Source organism: Pristis pectinata, chromosome X (genome assembly GCF_009764475.1).
Source record: "Pristis pectinata isolate sPriPec2 chromosome X, sPriPec2.1.pri, whole genome shotgun sequence".
In the NCBI taxonomy this organism is placed as follows: domain Eukaryota; kingdom Metazoa; phylum Chordata; class Chondrichthyes; order Rhinopristiformes; family Pristidae; genus Pristis; species Pristis pectinata.
Genome location: NC_067450.1, coordinates 11850156 through 11865962, shown reverse-complemented (window position 1 = coordinate 11865962; position 15807 = coordinate 11850156). Strand labels below are relative to the sequence as shown.

General features: G+C 45.1%; 1 protein-coding gene across 1 annotated transcript in view; it reads left to right on the top strand.

Moving 5' to 3' along the window:
- The first annotated feature begins 12054 nt into the window (after positions 1-12054).
- slc26a10 (solute carrier family 26 member 10) overlaps positions 12055-15807 on the top strand; it is a 68250-nt gene continuing 64497 nt past the window's right edge. Inside the window, exon 1 of the mRNA XM_052009536.1 lies at positions 12055-12333. Within this exon, the coding sequence (XP_051865496.1) occupies positions 12069-12333 (265 nt within the window). The 5' untranslated portion in view covers positions 12055-12068. The remainder of the gene's footprint in view (positions 12334-15807) is intronic.

The following is a 15807-nucleotide window of genomic DNA, read 5'->3' as shown; positions in this document are numbered from 1 at the left end:
CAACCCAGGGAAAAAGGTACTGGCTGTCTACTCTGTCCATGCCTCTTATAATTTTATAAACCTCTATCAGGAAGCTACAGTGAAAAGCATTTGTTTGAGTGCCATCCAAACAGATCATTCTATACAAAAGTACATTGAGGTAGTAAAAAGGAAAACAGACTGCAGAATAAAGTGTTACAGTTACAGAGAAAGTGCAGTGCAGGCAGGCAATAAGGTGCAAGGGCCACAACAAGGTAGACTGGGAGATCAAGAGTTCATCTTTTAGCGTATGAAAGGACCATATGACCATATATTTTTGTATCATCTATGAACTTGTTAATCACAGCTTCTACATTTAAATTTAAATCATTGTTTTATATCACAAAGAACGGGAGACTTAGAGCTGAGCCCCTGAAGGACTGCACATGGAGCAGCCATACACCACAAAAACATCTGTCGACCTTTACACTTTGTTTCCTGACCGAACCAGCTTTGGATCCAACTTTGGACTCGAAGAATTTCTCCTTAAAACCTATCGACATATTCTTCTGTCTCTTTCAGCATATACACCAATAGTTCATCTTTTTATTCCTTTCTCCTTAACGTGCCTATCTAGTTTCCACTTCATTCCATCCATACTGCTCACCAAACATGTGGATCACACATTCTCACCCCTCTGTGGGTTAGGAGGTCTTCCCTGAATGCTCCATTGGATTTATTGGTGACCATCTCATAATTACGACACCAGGACACCTCTCCGTTTTGATATTATCGTTTGTAAATCATGGTTGAATTTCCTCAAGAGTCTTGCAAAAGTTCTTTATGTTCAACATAACTGATTGGGTGAGAACGGGCACTGATTAGGTGCCCACTTGGACTAAAAGGCTTGTTTCTGTACAGTAAGTTTGATGTAATAATGGGTAATATCTCCCATTTTGTGCTGCTCTCTAATGCACACTCTTCGTCCTTTCACTTGATGGCAATGATATGACGATATCCTTTCTTTAAGGATGTTTTTACATCTCCATGCACGGTTCTCGCATGGTTGCACTCTGAATTAGAGTTAATGTGCTCTACCACCAGTGCAGGGACCTACCAAGGATGCCCCTATAGTCCCAGGGAGGAGTGGAGGCCAGAACCCCAGGGAGAATGTTCCCTCCTTCTCCTTCAGTTGAGGTGCCCCTATAGTCCCAGGGAGGAGTGTAGGCCGGAACCCCAGGGAGAATGTTCCCTCCTTCTCCTTCAGTTGAGGTGGGATGTAGGTGGAATGTACTTGAATGAGGCACAGCCCACAGAGTAATGATGTGCAACTCCTTCACTGTCATTATCGTTCGTATCTCCAGCCTGAACAAGCATCTGCCATTACTAGACAGTGCGTTATTTCTTAAAACAAACACTTCAATCTAGGACAATGCACAAGATGCTAGAGGAACTTAGTGGGTCAGGCAGCATCTATGGAGGGAAACGGACAGTCGATGTTTTGGGTTGAGACAGAGATAGCCAGTGTAAAAAAATGTCAACTGTCCATTTCCCTCTTGATCCGCTGAGTTCCTTCAGCATCTTGTGTGTTGCTCCAGATTCCATCATCTGCAATCTCTTATGTCTCCCCTTCAATCTCGTGTCAACCGTTCAATGACCCACCCGGGTCATTCTCTCTTCTCTCCTCTTCCATCAGGTAGAAGGTACAGGAGCCTGAAGGCACGTACCACCAGACTTCAGGACAGCTTCTATCCCGCGGTGATAAGATTATTGAATGGTTCCCTTATACGATGAGATGGACTCTGACCTCATGATCTACCTTGTTGTGACCTTGCACCTTATTGCACCGCACTCTCTGTAGCTGTGACACTTAACTCTGTACTGTTATTGTTTTTACCTGTACTGCCTCAATGCACTCTGTACTAACTCAATGTAACTGCACTGTGTAATGAATTGATCTGTACAATCGGTATGCAAGACAAGTTTTTCCACTGTACCTCGGTACAAGTGACAATGATAAACCAATACCAATACCAACCTAGGGAGGGGGTTGATGCAGTTGCTCATTCAGGTCGTTAGTGGAGGCAACTGGATTAAACTCACTGCTGATTCTTGCTCCCTCCACCAGTCGCTCATGGTTCACACTCTCTCCTCTGGAGTCAAACATGAGTTCGAGACACACGCCACAGATCTGAGCCCTTACATCCATGCTTGAGATCTAAGTGCAGTGCTGAGGGAGCACTACCAACAGAGGCAGCGATGAAAGGCTGAACCAAAATCCTATCTGCCATTTCAAGGAGTCCATTTGCTTTCTGACTCAACAGTTGACTGAGACTCGGTCTGTGCTTCAAAGAGGTGAAGACCCACAGACAACTTTCTGCTTTCAAGGGCATTTTCTAACAAGTCAGGTCACATACACGGCGAAACTATGGCATCATCTTTCCAGGAGACTCGAAACCAACCACCAGTACATTGCAGACCTGAGGGCGTAAGTACACCTTGCACATCAATCAATGTCTCATAACAATGTCAAATGAAACAGAGGCATACCGGGAGCCAAGATTCAGTAGACTGATATAATGGGCTATTTACTGCAGTGATCTCAACGACAAGGCTGAGTGTAGTTGAGTTATGGCCCAGGTGTATTATTAAAATGTCAATTTGTGGATGACTTTGTTTACGTTCTTGGAAACCAAACAGGAAATTAGGTGGCAATCATCATTCTCCTATCTGGCCCTCTTTGTCCAGTGGGCCATCCATGTAATAATAGTTGGCACGCGTTGCCACAGGAATTGGATCGACTAGCTACTGGAAAAGCCCAAAGCCTGGAATGGAAACCTTTGAAGAACCGGATGGAGGACTAGGAGCTCTTTATAGAATTTTGGGGCCTGTCCCTTTAAGCTTCCCCTGGGTCTGGAACTTGAAGGAATTTTCTTCGCAGTGCCACTTCCTGAGGAGGGCAGCACTTTGTGCCCAGGTCAGGTGTACCACAGCAATGCCAAGACAATGACAGGAAGATTGTTTCTTCTTGGTATGTGTGTAGGACAATCAGAACCCCGGCAGGAAGGTTTGCTGTGGTCACTATTCTCAGTGACACAATCCCCTAACATATTTGACCGTGGCCCGTCGAAGAATAAGGGCCATTGTGCCTTTATTTAAGAAGGGCTGTAAAGAAAAACCTGGGAACTATCGACCTGTAAGCCTAATATCTGTGGCAGGCAAGTTACTAGAGGGGATTCTGAGGGATAAGATATACAAGCATTTATAAAAACAGCAGTTGATTAAGGATAGTCAGCACAGATTTGTGTGTGGGAGATCACATCTCACGACTTTGATTGAGTCTTTTTGAAGAAGTAACCAAGAAGATCGATGAGGGCAGGGTGGTAGATGTGGTCTATATGGACTTCATGGCCTTTGATAAGGTCCCGCATGGTGGGCTGCTCTGGAAGGTTAGATCGCATGGGATCCAGGGAGAGCTGACTAATTGGGTACAGAATTGGTTTGACGGTAGGAAGCAGAGGGTGATGGTGGAAGGTTGTTTCTCGGACTGGAGGCCTGTGACTACTGGTGTTCCCAGGGCTCAGGGCTGGGCCCATTGTTGTTTGTTGTCCATATCAATGATTTGGACGAGAAGACAGGGTTAGTAAGTTTGCAGATGACACTAAAGTCGGTGGTGTCGTTGAGAGTGAGGCTGGTTATCAGGATTTACAGAGGGATGTTGATCAGCTGGGTCAGTGGGCCGAGGAATGGCAAATGGAGTTTAATTTGGATAAGTGCGAGGTGTTGCATTTTGGGAAGACAAATCAGGGTCGGACTTTCACAGTGAACGGTGGGGCCCTGGGGAGTGTTGTAGAACAGAGGGACCGAGGAGTACAGGTACACGGTTCCCTGAAAGTGGTGACACAGGTAGACAGAGTGGTGAAGGCAGCTGTTGGTACGCTGGCCTTCACCAGTCAGGGCAATGAGTATAGACGTTGGGATGTTATGTTGCAGTTGTACATGACATTGGTGAGGCTGCACTTGGAATATTGTGTTCAGTTTTGGTCGCCCTGCTATAGGAAAGATGCCATTAAGCTGGAAAGAGTGCAGAGGAGATTTACGAGGATATTGCTGGGACTCGAGGGACTGAGCTATGGAGAGAGGTTGAGCATGTTGGGACTGTTTTCATTGGAGCGTAGGAGAATGAGGGGTGATCTTATAGAGGCGTATAAAATCATGAGGGGCATCGATAGGGTGAATGTGCACAGTCTTTTCCCAGGGTTGGGGAGTCAAGAACTCAAGGGCACAGGTTTAAGGTGAGAGGGGAGAGATTTAATAAGAACCTGAAGGGCAACTTTTTCACCCAGGTGGTCAGTATATGGAACGAGCTGCCAAAGGAAATGGTTGAGGCAGGTACATTAACAACATTTAAAAGGTACTTGGACAGGTACATGGATAGGAAAGGTTTAGAGGGATATGGGCCAAATGCAGGCAAATGGGACTAACTTAAATGGGAATCTTGGCCAGCATGGACCAGTTGGGCCAAAGGGCCTGTTTCCATGCCGTATGACTCTATGACTCTATGGCTCTATCAACATCCTTGCCTTTGCTGGCACTGAACTAATCCTCTGCACAAACTGGATTGGAATTCCTGGGATCAGTGACCCATCCCTCTGGTTACTTTTCTAGTGCAGAAAAACTGTATGAACTTGCTGGTTCCTGAGTTACAAGAGTCCAAGCAAACCACGAAAGTCCTTCCACATCAAATCTCCTGGAACCAAAGAACAAAGCTGGCCTGTGTGGGGCACCATGCCAAGTGCACTGGGCTGATACTTGGCACTGTTAATAGAGAGAGCCGTCCGTAGATGTTTCCTGAGAGAAGTAAAATTCGGACTACTGAATGGGAGTGGGGAAGGGATGGTTCATGGGGAAGGAGAGGTAATTAAGACTTTGGTGGGTGCCAGGAAAGTATATGTGGAGTTGATAAGAGCGAGAATAGGTTACAGGGGATTAAGTGGGGGGGGATGAGATTACTCTGACCAGCATGGTGTCAATGGGCTGAATGAGCGCGTTCAATATTGTAAAATAATAATATAAGATGAGATCAAGGTAGAGGGAACTAAAATAATGAATGTTCTGAAACTGGGGGCCATAAAAATGATTGTCACTAACAAATTCAATAGAGAATACAGGAAAAACCAGTCAAACGAATGGCAAGGATGTGGAATTGACTGCCAGGTATTTGAAGGTACGTTAGATAAATACATACAGGGGATGGGGACAGAAGGATATGCTGACTGGTTGAGAGGAAGGTCAATGGGAGGAGGGTCATGTGACACATCAACACTAACGTGGCTCTGCAGGTTCCTTCTATGTGAACGTCAGTCTTATTCCAAGAGTGGTCGTCATGTACAAAGTAACACCATTGCAGTGATGAGTGTCCAAATGCCTTTTAAATGTTGTTATTGTACCCACTTCATCCACTTCCTCCGGCAGCTCGTTCCATATACTGACCACCCTCTTTGTGGAAAAAGTTGCCCCTCAGGTCCCTTTTACACCTCTCCCCTCTCACCTTAAACCTACGTCCTCGAGTTTTTGATTCCCCAACCCTAGAAAAAAAGACTGTACATTCACCCTATCTACGGCCCTCATGCTTTTATACACCTCTATAAGATCACCCTTCAGTCTCCTGTACTCCAAGAAATGAAGTCCTAGACTGCCCAACCTCTTCCTATAACCCAGTCCCTCAAGTCCTGGCAACACCCTTGGAAATCTCCTCTGCACTCTTTTCAGCTTAATGGCATCTTTCCTATAGCAGGGTGACCAAAACTGTACAGAATACTCCAAGTGTGGCCTCACCAACGTCTTGTACAACTGTAACATGTCATCCCAACTTCTATACTCAAAGTCCTGACTGATGAAGGCTACTATCCACTTTGACTTAGCTACTACCTGGTACAAAACAAGCCTGCCCCCAACCCTTCCCCTCCTCCGGTGATTATTCCCATCATTCTCAGTCATTTTGACTTTGAAGAGTGTAAAGGGAGGGATGATTCGGTTGGAAATTGGAATTAAGCACATTTGCCAACTGCCCATGGAGTATCGCTGAGTCAGGATGTAGTGTGTTCAAATCCCACATCAGAGATTTGACCACCATGATCCAGGTGGATTCTCTGCTTCAGTACTAGGGGTGTGCCGCGCGATCGGAGGTTCTGTCTTCTGGGGGGGGGGGTGCATCAGGTAGGTGTAAAATACCCCATGGCACTATCTTAAATCCATTGGCTCTGTCTACATTTCCCACTGCCTCGGTAAAGCAGCCAACATAATCAAGGACCCCTCCCACCTGTTGTAAGACAAGTTTGTAAGGTCTCAAAGGGCAAGGACTCCGGACACAGTCTTTGGAGTTAAAATGATTTATTCGCAAAGACAAACGCGGGACAGGATGAATGGGAACGAAAGCGCTCATACACACACGCACACGGGTGATCGCGAACGTGGGGGAAATCGCAACAAGGGTGAGATGCACACACACACACCAAACCGGGTACAAACAAATCAAGGAAGAAACAATACGGTGCCTGCCACCCCTCGACTCAGTGCAAGCATCGGCTCTACTCTACCGGGAATCTACTTAGGATGCTCCTAACCCTTGTGGAAGTGCACGCTCTTACCAATGGTCTCTTCAGCATTGTTTCACGATTCCTGGGGCAATCAAAAGAGAGTGAACCAGGCATGTGTGGCATTCTTTATAGTGCTGGAGGGCTGGGTGGTCCAGCCCAGGAAATTCAAACAAGCCAATGGCTCAAGGCCAGGTACACAGGTGTTTACAGAGGCCAATGGTCAAGTGTGGACTAATGAGTGGGTGGAGCCAGACCTTGATTGATAGTGATGTGACTTTCGACCAGGTTGTCAATGGTGTCACGTGACAGCCATGACCCTTTGCAATACACCACCCCGGACATTCTCTCTTCTACCCCCTTCCGTTGAAACAAAAGCCTGAGAGCACGTACCACCAGGCTCAAGGACAGCTTCTATCCCGCCGTTATAAGACTATTGAACGGTTCCCTAGTCGATAAGATGGACTCTTGACCTCACAATCGACCTCATTATGACCTTGCACCTTATTGTCTGCCTGCACTGCACTTTCAGAATCAGAATCAGAATCAGGTTTATTATCACTGATGCATGACGTTAAATTTGTTGTTTTGCAGCAGGAGTACAGTGCAGAGATATATTCTCTGTAACTGTAACACTATACTCTACATTCTGTTATTGCTTTTCCCTTGTACTACTTTGACGTACCAATGTGATGAAATGATCTGTATGGACGGCATGCAAAACAAAGTTTTTCACTGTACCTCGGTACATGTGACAATAATAAACCAATTTACCAATTTATCCCACTGTTATCAGATTCTTGAACAGACTTCTCATACACTAGAAGATGAACTCTTGTCCTCACAATCTACCTTATCGTGGCCCTTGCACCTTATTGTCTACCTGCGCTGCACTTTCTCTGTAACTGTTACACATTATTCTGCATTCTGTTATTGTTTTTACCCTGTACCACCTTGACGTATTGATGTGCGGCATGATCTGTATGGATGACATGCAAACAAAGTTTTTCACTGTACCTCGGTACATGGGACAATAATAAACCAATACAAATTACCAATTAAAGCGAGGCAGCAGAGTTCTTGTTTACACATTGCTGTGTCTGAGATCTCACTGAATGCAAGTTGGTGCCCATGGTTCCCTCATTATAATTATGAAAACACTAGGGGAAGTAGTTCATCAGCTGCAAAGCACTTCAGGATGCCCTGATTCACTTATTCTTTCCTCTTCCTTCCTCCTTTTTTCCCCTTCCCTTTCCATTGATTCGTTCCTTTCTTTCTTCCTTCTTTCCAGAGGCACGAAGAGACAAGGACCTATTCCTGTTTCTACAACACCTTTAAGGGAGAAGCAGCAATAGCCAAGCCCCTGCAACCTCCAGACCCGCGCTTGCTGGCGGCATGCCATCGGCGATGTCAGTCCCTGCAGTGAGGCATCAACCCAACAAACCCAAGCCAGGAAACAGACTGTGGGTCCCACTGAAACAGGGAGGGCAGATTCTCAAAGCAGGAAGCCAACCCAGCTGTTGGAAAGGCTGATGCTCCTAAATTTCACACAACAGGACGGAAGTCTGAGAGGAGGGTTGGGTGTGGTTGTGGAGGGTTGTTTCCAAAAGAAACTGGTGTGTGGTCAGTTTCCGATAGTTAGAAGGAAGGATGACTTTCAATTCTGTAAGACCTATCTCGGCCTCAGGAAATCCTAAAATGGTCCACTGCTAATGAGGTGCCCTTTGAAGAGTAGTCGCTGTTGTAATGTAGGAAACGTGACAGATACTCACACAGACAATCTGCCACTAACTGCAACGTGTTAATGACCAGATTATCTGCCTTGTAACAATGGGGAATGAATCTTGGCCCAGGATACTGGAGACGACTCCCCTACTCTTCAAGATACTGCCAAGTTAACCTGAGAACTTCAATTTAGCCTCCTGTCCAAAAGACAACTCCTTAGGCAGTGCAGCATTCACTCTGCACTGGACTGGAGTGCCAGCATGGGTTCTTGTGTCTGACTCCCTGGAGTGGGACTTGAACCAGGATCTTCTGACTCAAGAGCACTATTCCGTGATCTGCGGCCCACTATAAAGAATAAAGCAGTTCGCCTGTAGCCAAGTAACCGTCCTGGGGAGCATTTGTCCCACAAAGAAGCAAAGAGTAGAAAGCTTGACTAGCTGAAAGATCTCCATGAATCTGAAGAGAAGGTTGGGACAGCCATATTTACAGGGACTGTTGGAAGCTGATGTGGAAAATAGGTTGAAGGGCACGTTGTGATGAGGACATTGTGATTCTGCAACAGGATGTAGATAGATTGAGTGAGTGGGCAAAATCTGGCAAATGGAGTTTATTGTGGGGAAGTGTGAGGTCATGCAACTTGATTAGAGGAATCAAAGGCAGATTTTTTATCTAAGTGGAGAGAGCGTTCACTAAATGAGTGAAGTTCAGAGGGATCCAAGTGTTTAAGTGCATGACTCACAAAAAATTAGCAGGCACGTACAACAAGTAGTTAAGAAGGCATAGTAGTTAAGTTCACCTTTATTGCAAAGGGGCTGGAGTTTAAGAACAGGGAGGTTGTGTTCCAGTTGTACAGCGGTGTTGGTGAGGCCACACCTGGAAGTACTGTGGTCCCTTTACCTAAAATAGAATACAGTAGTATTGGACACAGTCCAAGAAGATTCACCAGGGACAAAAGGGTCATCCTATCAAGAGAGGCGGACAGTTTGGGTCTGTGTTCCTTGGAGTTTTGAAGAATGAGGGGTGACCTTAATCAAACATATCAGGGGGCTTGACAGGGTGGATGTTGGGATGTTTTCACTAGTGGGAGAGTCACGAACAAGGGGCCATAATTGCAGGATTAGGGGCAGTCACTGAAAACCGAGGTGCGCAGAAACTCCTTCTCTCAGAGGGCGGTGAACCCCGGTGAATGTGGAAGTCGAGCAAAGCTGAAAGCGACAACTAGATCGATCGCTGCAGTTCACGCTGTAATTGCTGCAGCAAGCTCCCTCACCGAGCAGCGGTGGATTCCTGCATCCCCCGTGGAACATGTGTCGAGGGAAGGCCGGAACTGAGGTCAACATCCATCAATCCTCGTGGAGGTGAACTGAAACCCAAGATGGGTCAGGGTTGCCAGAAACTGGGGTGGGGGGGGGGTGAAGTGGTGATGGAATAGTATTCCACCTCTGGTAGGGGGCTGAAGCCCTAGAATAGTAAGGGCTCATATGTTTAAGGAGAGAATGTAATTTAAATGGTAATTTCAACATTAAGACTCCTTTCATACAAGATGGGTATTGGTGTTGGTTTATCATTGTTATGTGTACTGAGATACAGTGAAAGGCTCTTGCCTGCATGCCATCCAGACATATCATGCCATACATAAGTGCATTGAGGTAGTAAAAAGATAACAGGATGGAAGTTCAAGTCAAGTTTATTGTCACATGCACAGGTCCATGTGTGCACAGGTGCAATGAAAAACTTACTTGCAGCAGCATCACAGGCACAGAGCATCAGATATACAACATTCACAAGAAAAACATCAATTAAACATACGTTATACAAAATTATACAAGAAAGAACAGAATTAGAACAAAAATCAAGTCCATTGTAGTGCAAAGTGGTCATCGTGTTGCTATGCTGAGGCAATATATAATGCAAAATATAGTGTTACAGTTACAGAGAAAGTGCAGTGCAGGTTATCAAATAAAGTGCAAGGGCCACAATGAGGTAGATTGGGAGTAAGTAGATCTAACAGAACATTGTTAGTGATTCTGACAGTCTTAGAATTGGGAATTAAAAAAGTGGAACGATTATAGTAAGTGTAATGAAAAGATTTGCTGAGAACAGCCCGCAAAGAGTCGCCAAACTCTGGAACCATCTTGAGTTTAGGTTCTGAGAGGGACTGGCCAGGCGGATGTCAGGAGGCTGTTTCCTTAGATGATGGAGACGAGAGCTGGGGACGTTGATTGAGAATAAGGCGTCAGCCTTTTTGGACGAGGTTGCGAGGAATTTCTTTACATAGAGGGTTGTGAATCTTTGGACTTCGGTACCATAGAGGAATGTGGAGGCTCATCTGTTGACTATATTGAAGACAGAGGTCAACAATGAGGGAATCAAGGGATATGGGAACCAAGGGGTTACAAGGACCTGAGACAGAGGACTAGACATTGAATGGCAGAGTAGAATTGAAAGGCTGAATGGTCGATTCCTGCTTATGGTTCTTTGGTACTGGTGTTGGTATTGGTTTATTATTGTCACTTGTACCAAGGTACAGTGAAAAACTTGTCTTGCATACAGGTCAATCCATTACACAGTACAGATACATTGAGTTAGTACAGAGTGCATTGAGGTAGTACAGGTAAAAACAATAACAGTACAGAGTAAAGTGTCACAGCTACAGAGAAAGTGCAGTGCAGGTAGTCAATAAGGTGCAAGGTCAGAACAAGGTAGATTGTGAGGTCAAGAGTCCATCTCATCGTATAAGGGAACAATTCAATAGTCTTATCACAGTGGGATAGAAGCTGTCCTTGAGCCTGGTGGTACGTGCCCTCAGGCTCCTGTATCTTCTACTTGATGGGAGAGGGGAGAAGAGAGAATGACCTGGGTAGGTGGGGTCTTTGATTATGCTGGCTGCTTCACCAAGGCAGCGAGAGGTATAGACGAGAGTCCAAATTGGGATACCAGACCATACACGCGAGACTGGATTTGCAATAGAAATCAAAACAGGCTACAGAGGGTTAAATTCTGCAGTTACTGCCTAATTCATGAATTTGGGAGAAATCAGCTGTGCCTTGCCTTCTCACAATCACAAACCACAATGTTGTTGAAATAAGCGCAGCGCGGATTTCTTCCCAAATTCAGTTACCTGTGATCTGCCAGGAAAGGGTACTATATCCTCCTCTGCCTATGAGCAAGTCTCCCTCATAGAAGCAGTGCTCCCCTGCACCATTCAACTTATCTATTTGCACTATTTGCTAAAGCATGAAAAACGGACACAGTGACACTTTTAGTAACTTGGTTTTGAGAGCAACGTTTGCTCTGAGGTCACAGCTGAATAAACAAGGGTATATCCTTTCCTCCTGCAGCCCCTATGGACACTGAGCACAGTCCGTGCTGACCTTGTCCATCACCACCGACTGATTTCATGAGGGTCAAAAATGTGTTCCAATTGGCTGGAGTCAGCTATGTCAGTCACTGAAGCAAGGGCCAGTTAAATCTCCCCGCCACCCACATGAACTTAGTGAAGCCAGGTATTTACTGCAGGTACAGAGAAAAGGGAGCACACTTTGCCTGATCAAAGAGGAAAAGGTCGGGTGCATTTCTTGCAGAGTCAGACGCTGGGAATGTTATTAATGATAAACGCCTTCAGGAAATCTCTCTCTTGTCGCTCCCTGTGTTTCCATAGGTCGGAGAGACTCACAGGAAAAAGCAGAGAGGCACGGACGGACTTGTACAAGTAGGAGCCCACTCTCTCTCCCTCTCTCTCTCTCTTTCCTTCTCCCCGCACTCAGCAGAAAGCTTCAAGGAGTCAGAATGAGTGGGGTGGCCATCTACCGCTCCATTTACACCGAGGATCAGTTTGCCCAGCGCTTCAACAGATCCAAGGGTGAAGAAAACGTCACCGAGAGCTTTCAGCAGATAGCGAGAAGGAGCTGCGCGTGCTCCGGGAATGCTGGGAAGCGCTTCTGGAGAAAGCGATTACCGTTCCTCACCTGGTTGCCCAGGTACAAAGTCAAGCGATGGCTCATTGGGGACATTATCGCGGGTCTGACTGTGGGGATCATCCACATCCCACAAGGTAGACAACCTCTAATCATTAAACCTTCTTATTCAATGTACGGAAAGCGTGGTTCCGCAAAACCGTCAGCGTAAACTTTGTCTCTTCCCGCTTTTAATAACTCTCGGTACTCAAGGTTTTTTCCAACTGGTTAATGCTTGATTTAGTGGCAAGGGTGGCAGAGCTTAGGGGCTGGTGTGTTAGCAACCTCACATGCTGAACTCCTGCTGTGCCTGTTCGGAGATGCTAGGCACTGGGGAGGGGATAACTGGAGAGTTTGTCGGCACCTTCATCTTAGTGCGCAACTTTAGAGCACTGGTCTGGGAGGAGGGATGTCAACACCGGTCCAGGGAGAGAGAGGAAAGCTTCACACACAAGCGTGGATGTGGCAGGTCAGAAGCTGAACTGAAGCATCAATCAGCGTTTAGGATGGGTGAACCGGGGAGGATCACATCAGGTATGGAATGGGACAAGCGTTTGGAGAGGGCTTCAAGTGAGTGACACTGATCAGGACACGTTTGAGCTCTTGGCCAATAATACAATTTTCTATTGCGTTAATTCACGTATCACTGACAAAAATCCCACCGTCAGCAAGGCAAGTCAAATCTGCCAGTAGAAAGATACTGAATAGCAGTCAGATGAAATCCTAAGAGGTTATATTTTGCAGCAATTGATATTCATGTCAACTTATATTCACAGTGCATGAAATGAAATGTCCTGCGTGTGTACAGGGTAGGGCATGAATTGGGATATGATGATACCGAAGGGTGCTTAGGGTGTGACCAGTAGCCAATGGAAGCACACCTGACCTGCACTGCCCCACTCCCACTTCCCAACACGCTTTGAAGTTATTGACTGAATGTAATTGCCCGTAGCAGTAAAACTACATATTACTCCACAGCTGCCTTCCGAGGTTTAAGTCTCATGTACAAACCCCTACATGTTCATTGCCTTATCATTTTACAATGACCCACTGTCCGATGATCCAGTAATGACAGGAGCAGTCTGAATATCATCCTGTGAGAAAAATAATTAAATCACAAATTTCTTTCACAGGTCTATTTAGTTCAATAACTTGCTATTTCCACCAGCAGTTTTGTGCATTATTTCCTCCATGAGTGTACTAATTAACATTAATAATTCTTAAACCAACTGCTAACCTATTTTAATTTGTTTTCGGGATGTAAAACTGCTGGCAAGTCCCATTAATAGCCTCTTCCTAGTTGTATAAGAACATAAGAAATAGAAGCAGGAGTAGACCATTCGGCCCCTCATTCCTGCCCCGCCATTCAATAAGATCAAGGCTGACCTTTCTTACCTCAACACCACTTTCCTGCACTAACCCAATATCCTTTAATTCCCTTAATATCTAAAATTCTATCAATATCTGTCTTGAATATACTCAGTGACCGACCCCTCCTTGGGGGACAGAATTCCAAAGAGTCACCACCCTTTAGGTGAAGAAATTTCTTCTCATCTCTGCCCTGAATGGTCAACTCCTTGGGACGGTGATCCCTGGTTCTCGACACCTCAACCAGGGGAAGCATTAGTTTTTACCTTGTCGTGCCCCTCAAGAATTTTGTACTTTTCAATGAGATCACCCCTCGTTCTTCTAAGCTCAAAAAAGCATAGGTCTAGTCTGCTCAGTCTCTCCTCATACAACAGAAATGCCATGCCAGAAATCATTCTGGTGAATCTTTGCTTCACTTCCTCTAACACAAGTATATCTTCCTTACCCAGGTAGATCGGACCTGTACACGGTATTCCAGATGAAGTCTCACCAGTGCTCTCTGTAATTGAAGCAAGATATCCCTACTCCTGCACTGAAATCCTCTTGCAATAAAGGCCAACATATCATTTGCCTTCCTAATTACTTGCTGTTGCTCATGTTAACTTTCAGTGATTGGTGTACAAGGATACCCAAGCCCCTCTGAACACCAACACCTTTCAATCTCACATCATTTAAAATACACTCTGCCTTTCTATTTTTTCTACCAAAGTGGATGACACTATTTTCCATCAGCATGTCTTTCCCCTGTCTATATCCCCCCTGAAGTCTCTCTGCATCCTCCTCACAACCCACACTGACATCTACTTTTATATCATCGGCAAACTTGGATATATCACACTTGATCCTGTCATCCAAATCATCAAATATAGTTTGTCAACGATTCAGTCCCCTCTGGCATCCAACTCTAAAATCTTGCTCTCTGTTTTTTGTCCATTAACAAATCCTCAGTTATGTCAGTATGTTATTCCCAATACTAATCCCTCCAATTTAGTTTAATAACTAGATCTTGTGGTGGCAACTTATTAAAGGCCTTCTGAAAGTCCAAGTACATTAAATCAACTGGTTCATCCATGTCCATCCTGCTCGTTACAACTCAAAAATTTGTCAAATATGAATTTACTTTCATAAATCCATATTTTCTCTTTCCAATCCTATCTTTATTTCTCACATGTGCTGTTACAACTTCTGTAATAATAGATTCCCTACGTTCTCTCTACTACTGAAGTCAGACTAACTGTTTTCTCTCTCCCACCGTTCTTGAACAGTGGAGTTACATTTACCTTGAGAAGATGGTGGTAAGTCTGCTCCTTGAGCCTCTGCTGCCTTTGTCTTGGTGGCACATGAAACCTGGCTTACCCACCAACCCAACCTCATCATGCCATCTCTACTGCAACCCTCACCTCTCCCCTCCCCACCTCCACTCATACCTGCTCTGTTGTTATTAGGCAAGGGATTACTGAACAAGTATCTACGTCCAACTGAGGAATGGTTGGGATGGGAATTTTCAGAGCCGACGTAGTCACAACCATTCAGTCGTTGGCTTCAGTGGTGCTGATGTGGGAGAAGTGGGAGGTGATGTCATGGTAAATTTGAATACTATTCTGGTTGCCAGCACAATATTGGAACAGGACATATTGGGTTCAGTTATTTCACTCAGCTATAACTGCTCTTACACAGTTTGCAAATGGGGAAATGTCAGTGCTTGTCAAGGAAATTAAACCCCATTAATAGAAAAATACTGAATAATTAGAGGATGCAATAAAATACTTCATGTTTGTTACCTCATTGCTCAGAACAAGTAGAGAGTAAACTTCATGGAAAATACCTCGCATCTCACAAAGTTGTCAGCAGCAAACCTACATCTGGTAAACGAATCAGGAAATGTATTCCCTGCGTCAGAATGTTGTTCATATATTGCAGTCTCCAATGTGATATATGCTTCACTCACCCTCTCCCTCTCCCTGTGATACACACTTCGTTCTTTCCTTACATGTGATTCTCATGTCAACTCAATGTCTGTCTATATGCCTTACAGTCTCTACTCTCACTCTACAGGTGATACACTCTAAACCTGGCCTCTCTGTACAGATAACGCATACTTCATGTTCTCTATCTCCATGTGTGATTGCTCACCCCTTGTGATACCCTCTTTACTCACTCACTCCTTCTCCCTCTGTGCACCAGGCAAGTGATTCAGAAGCTGT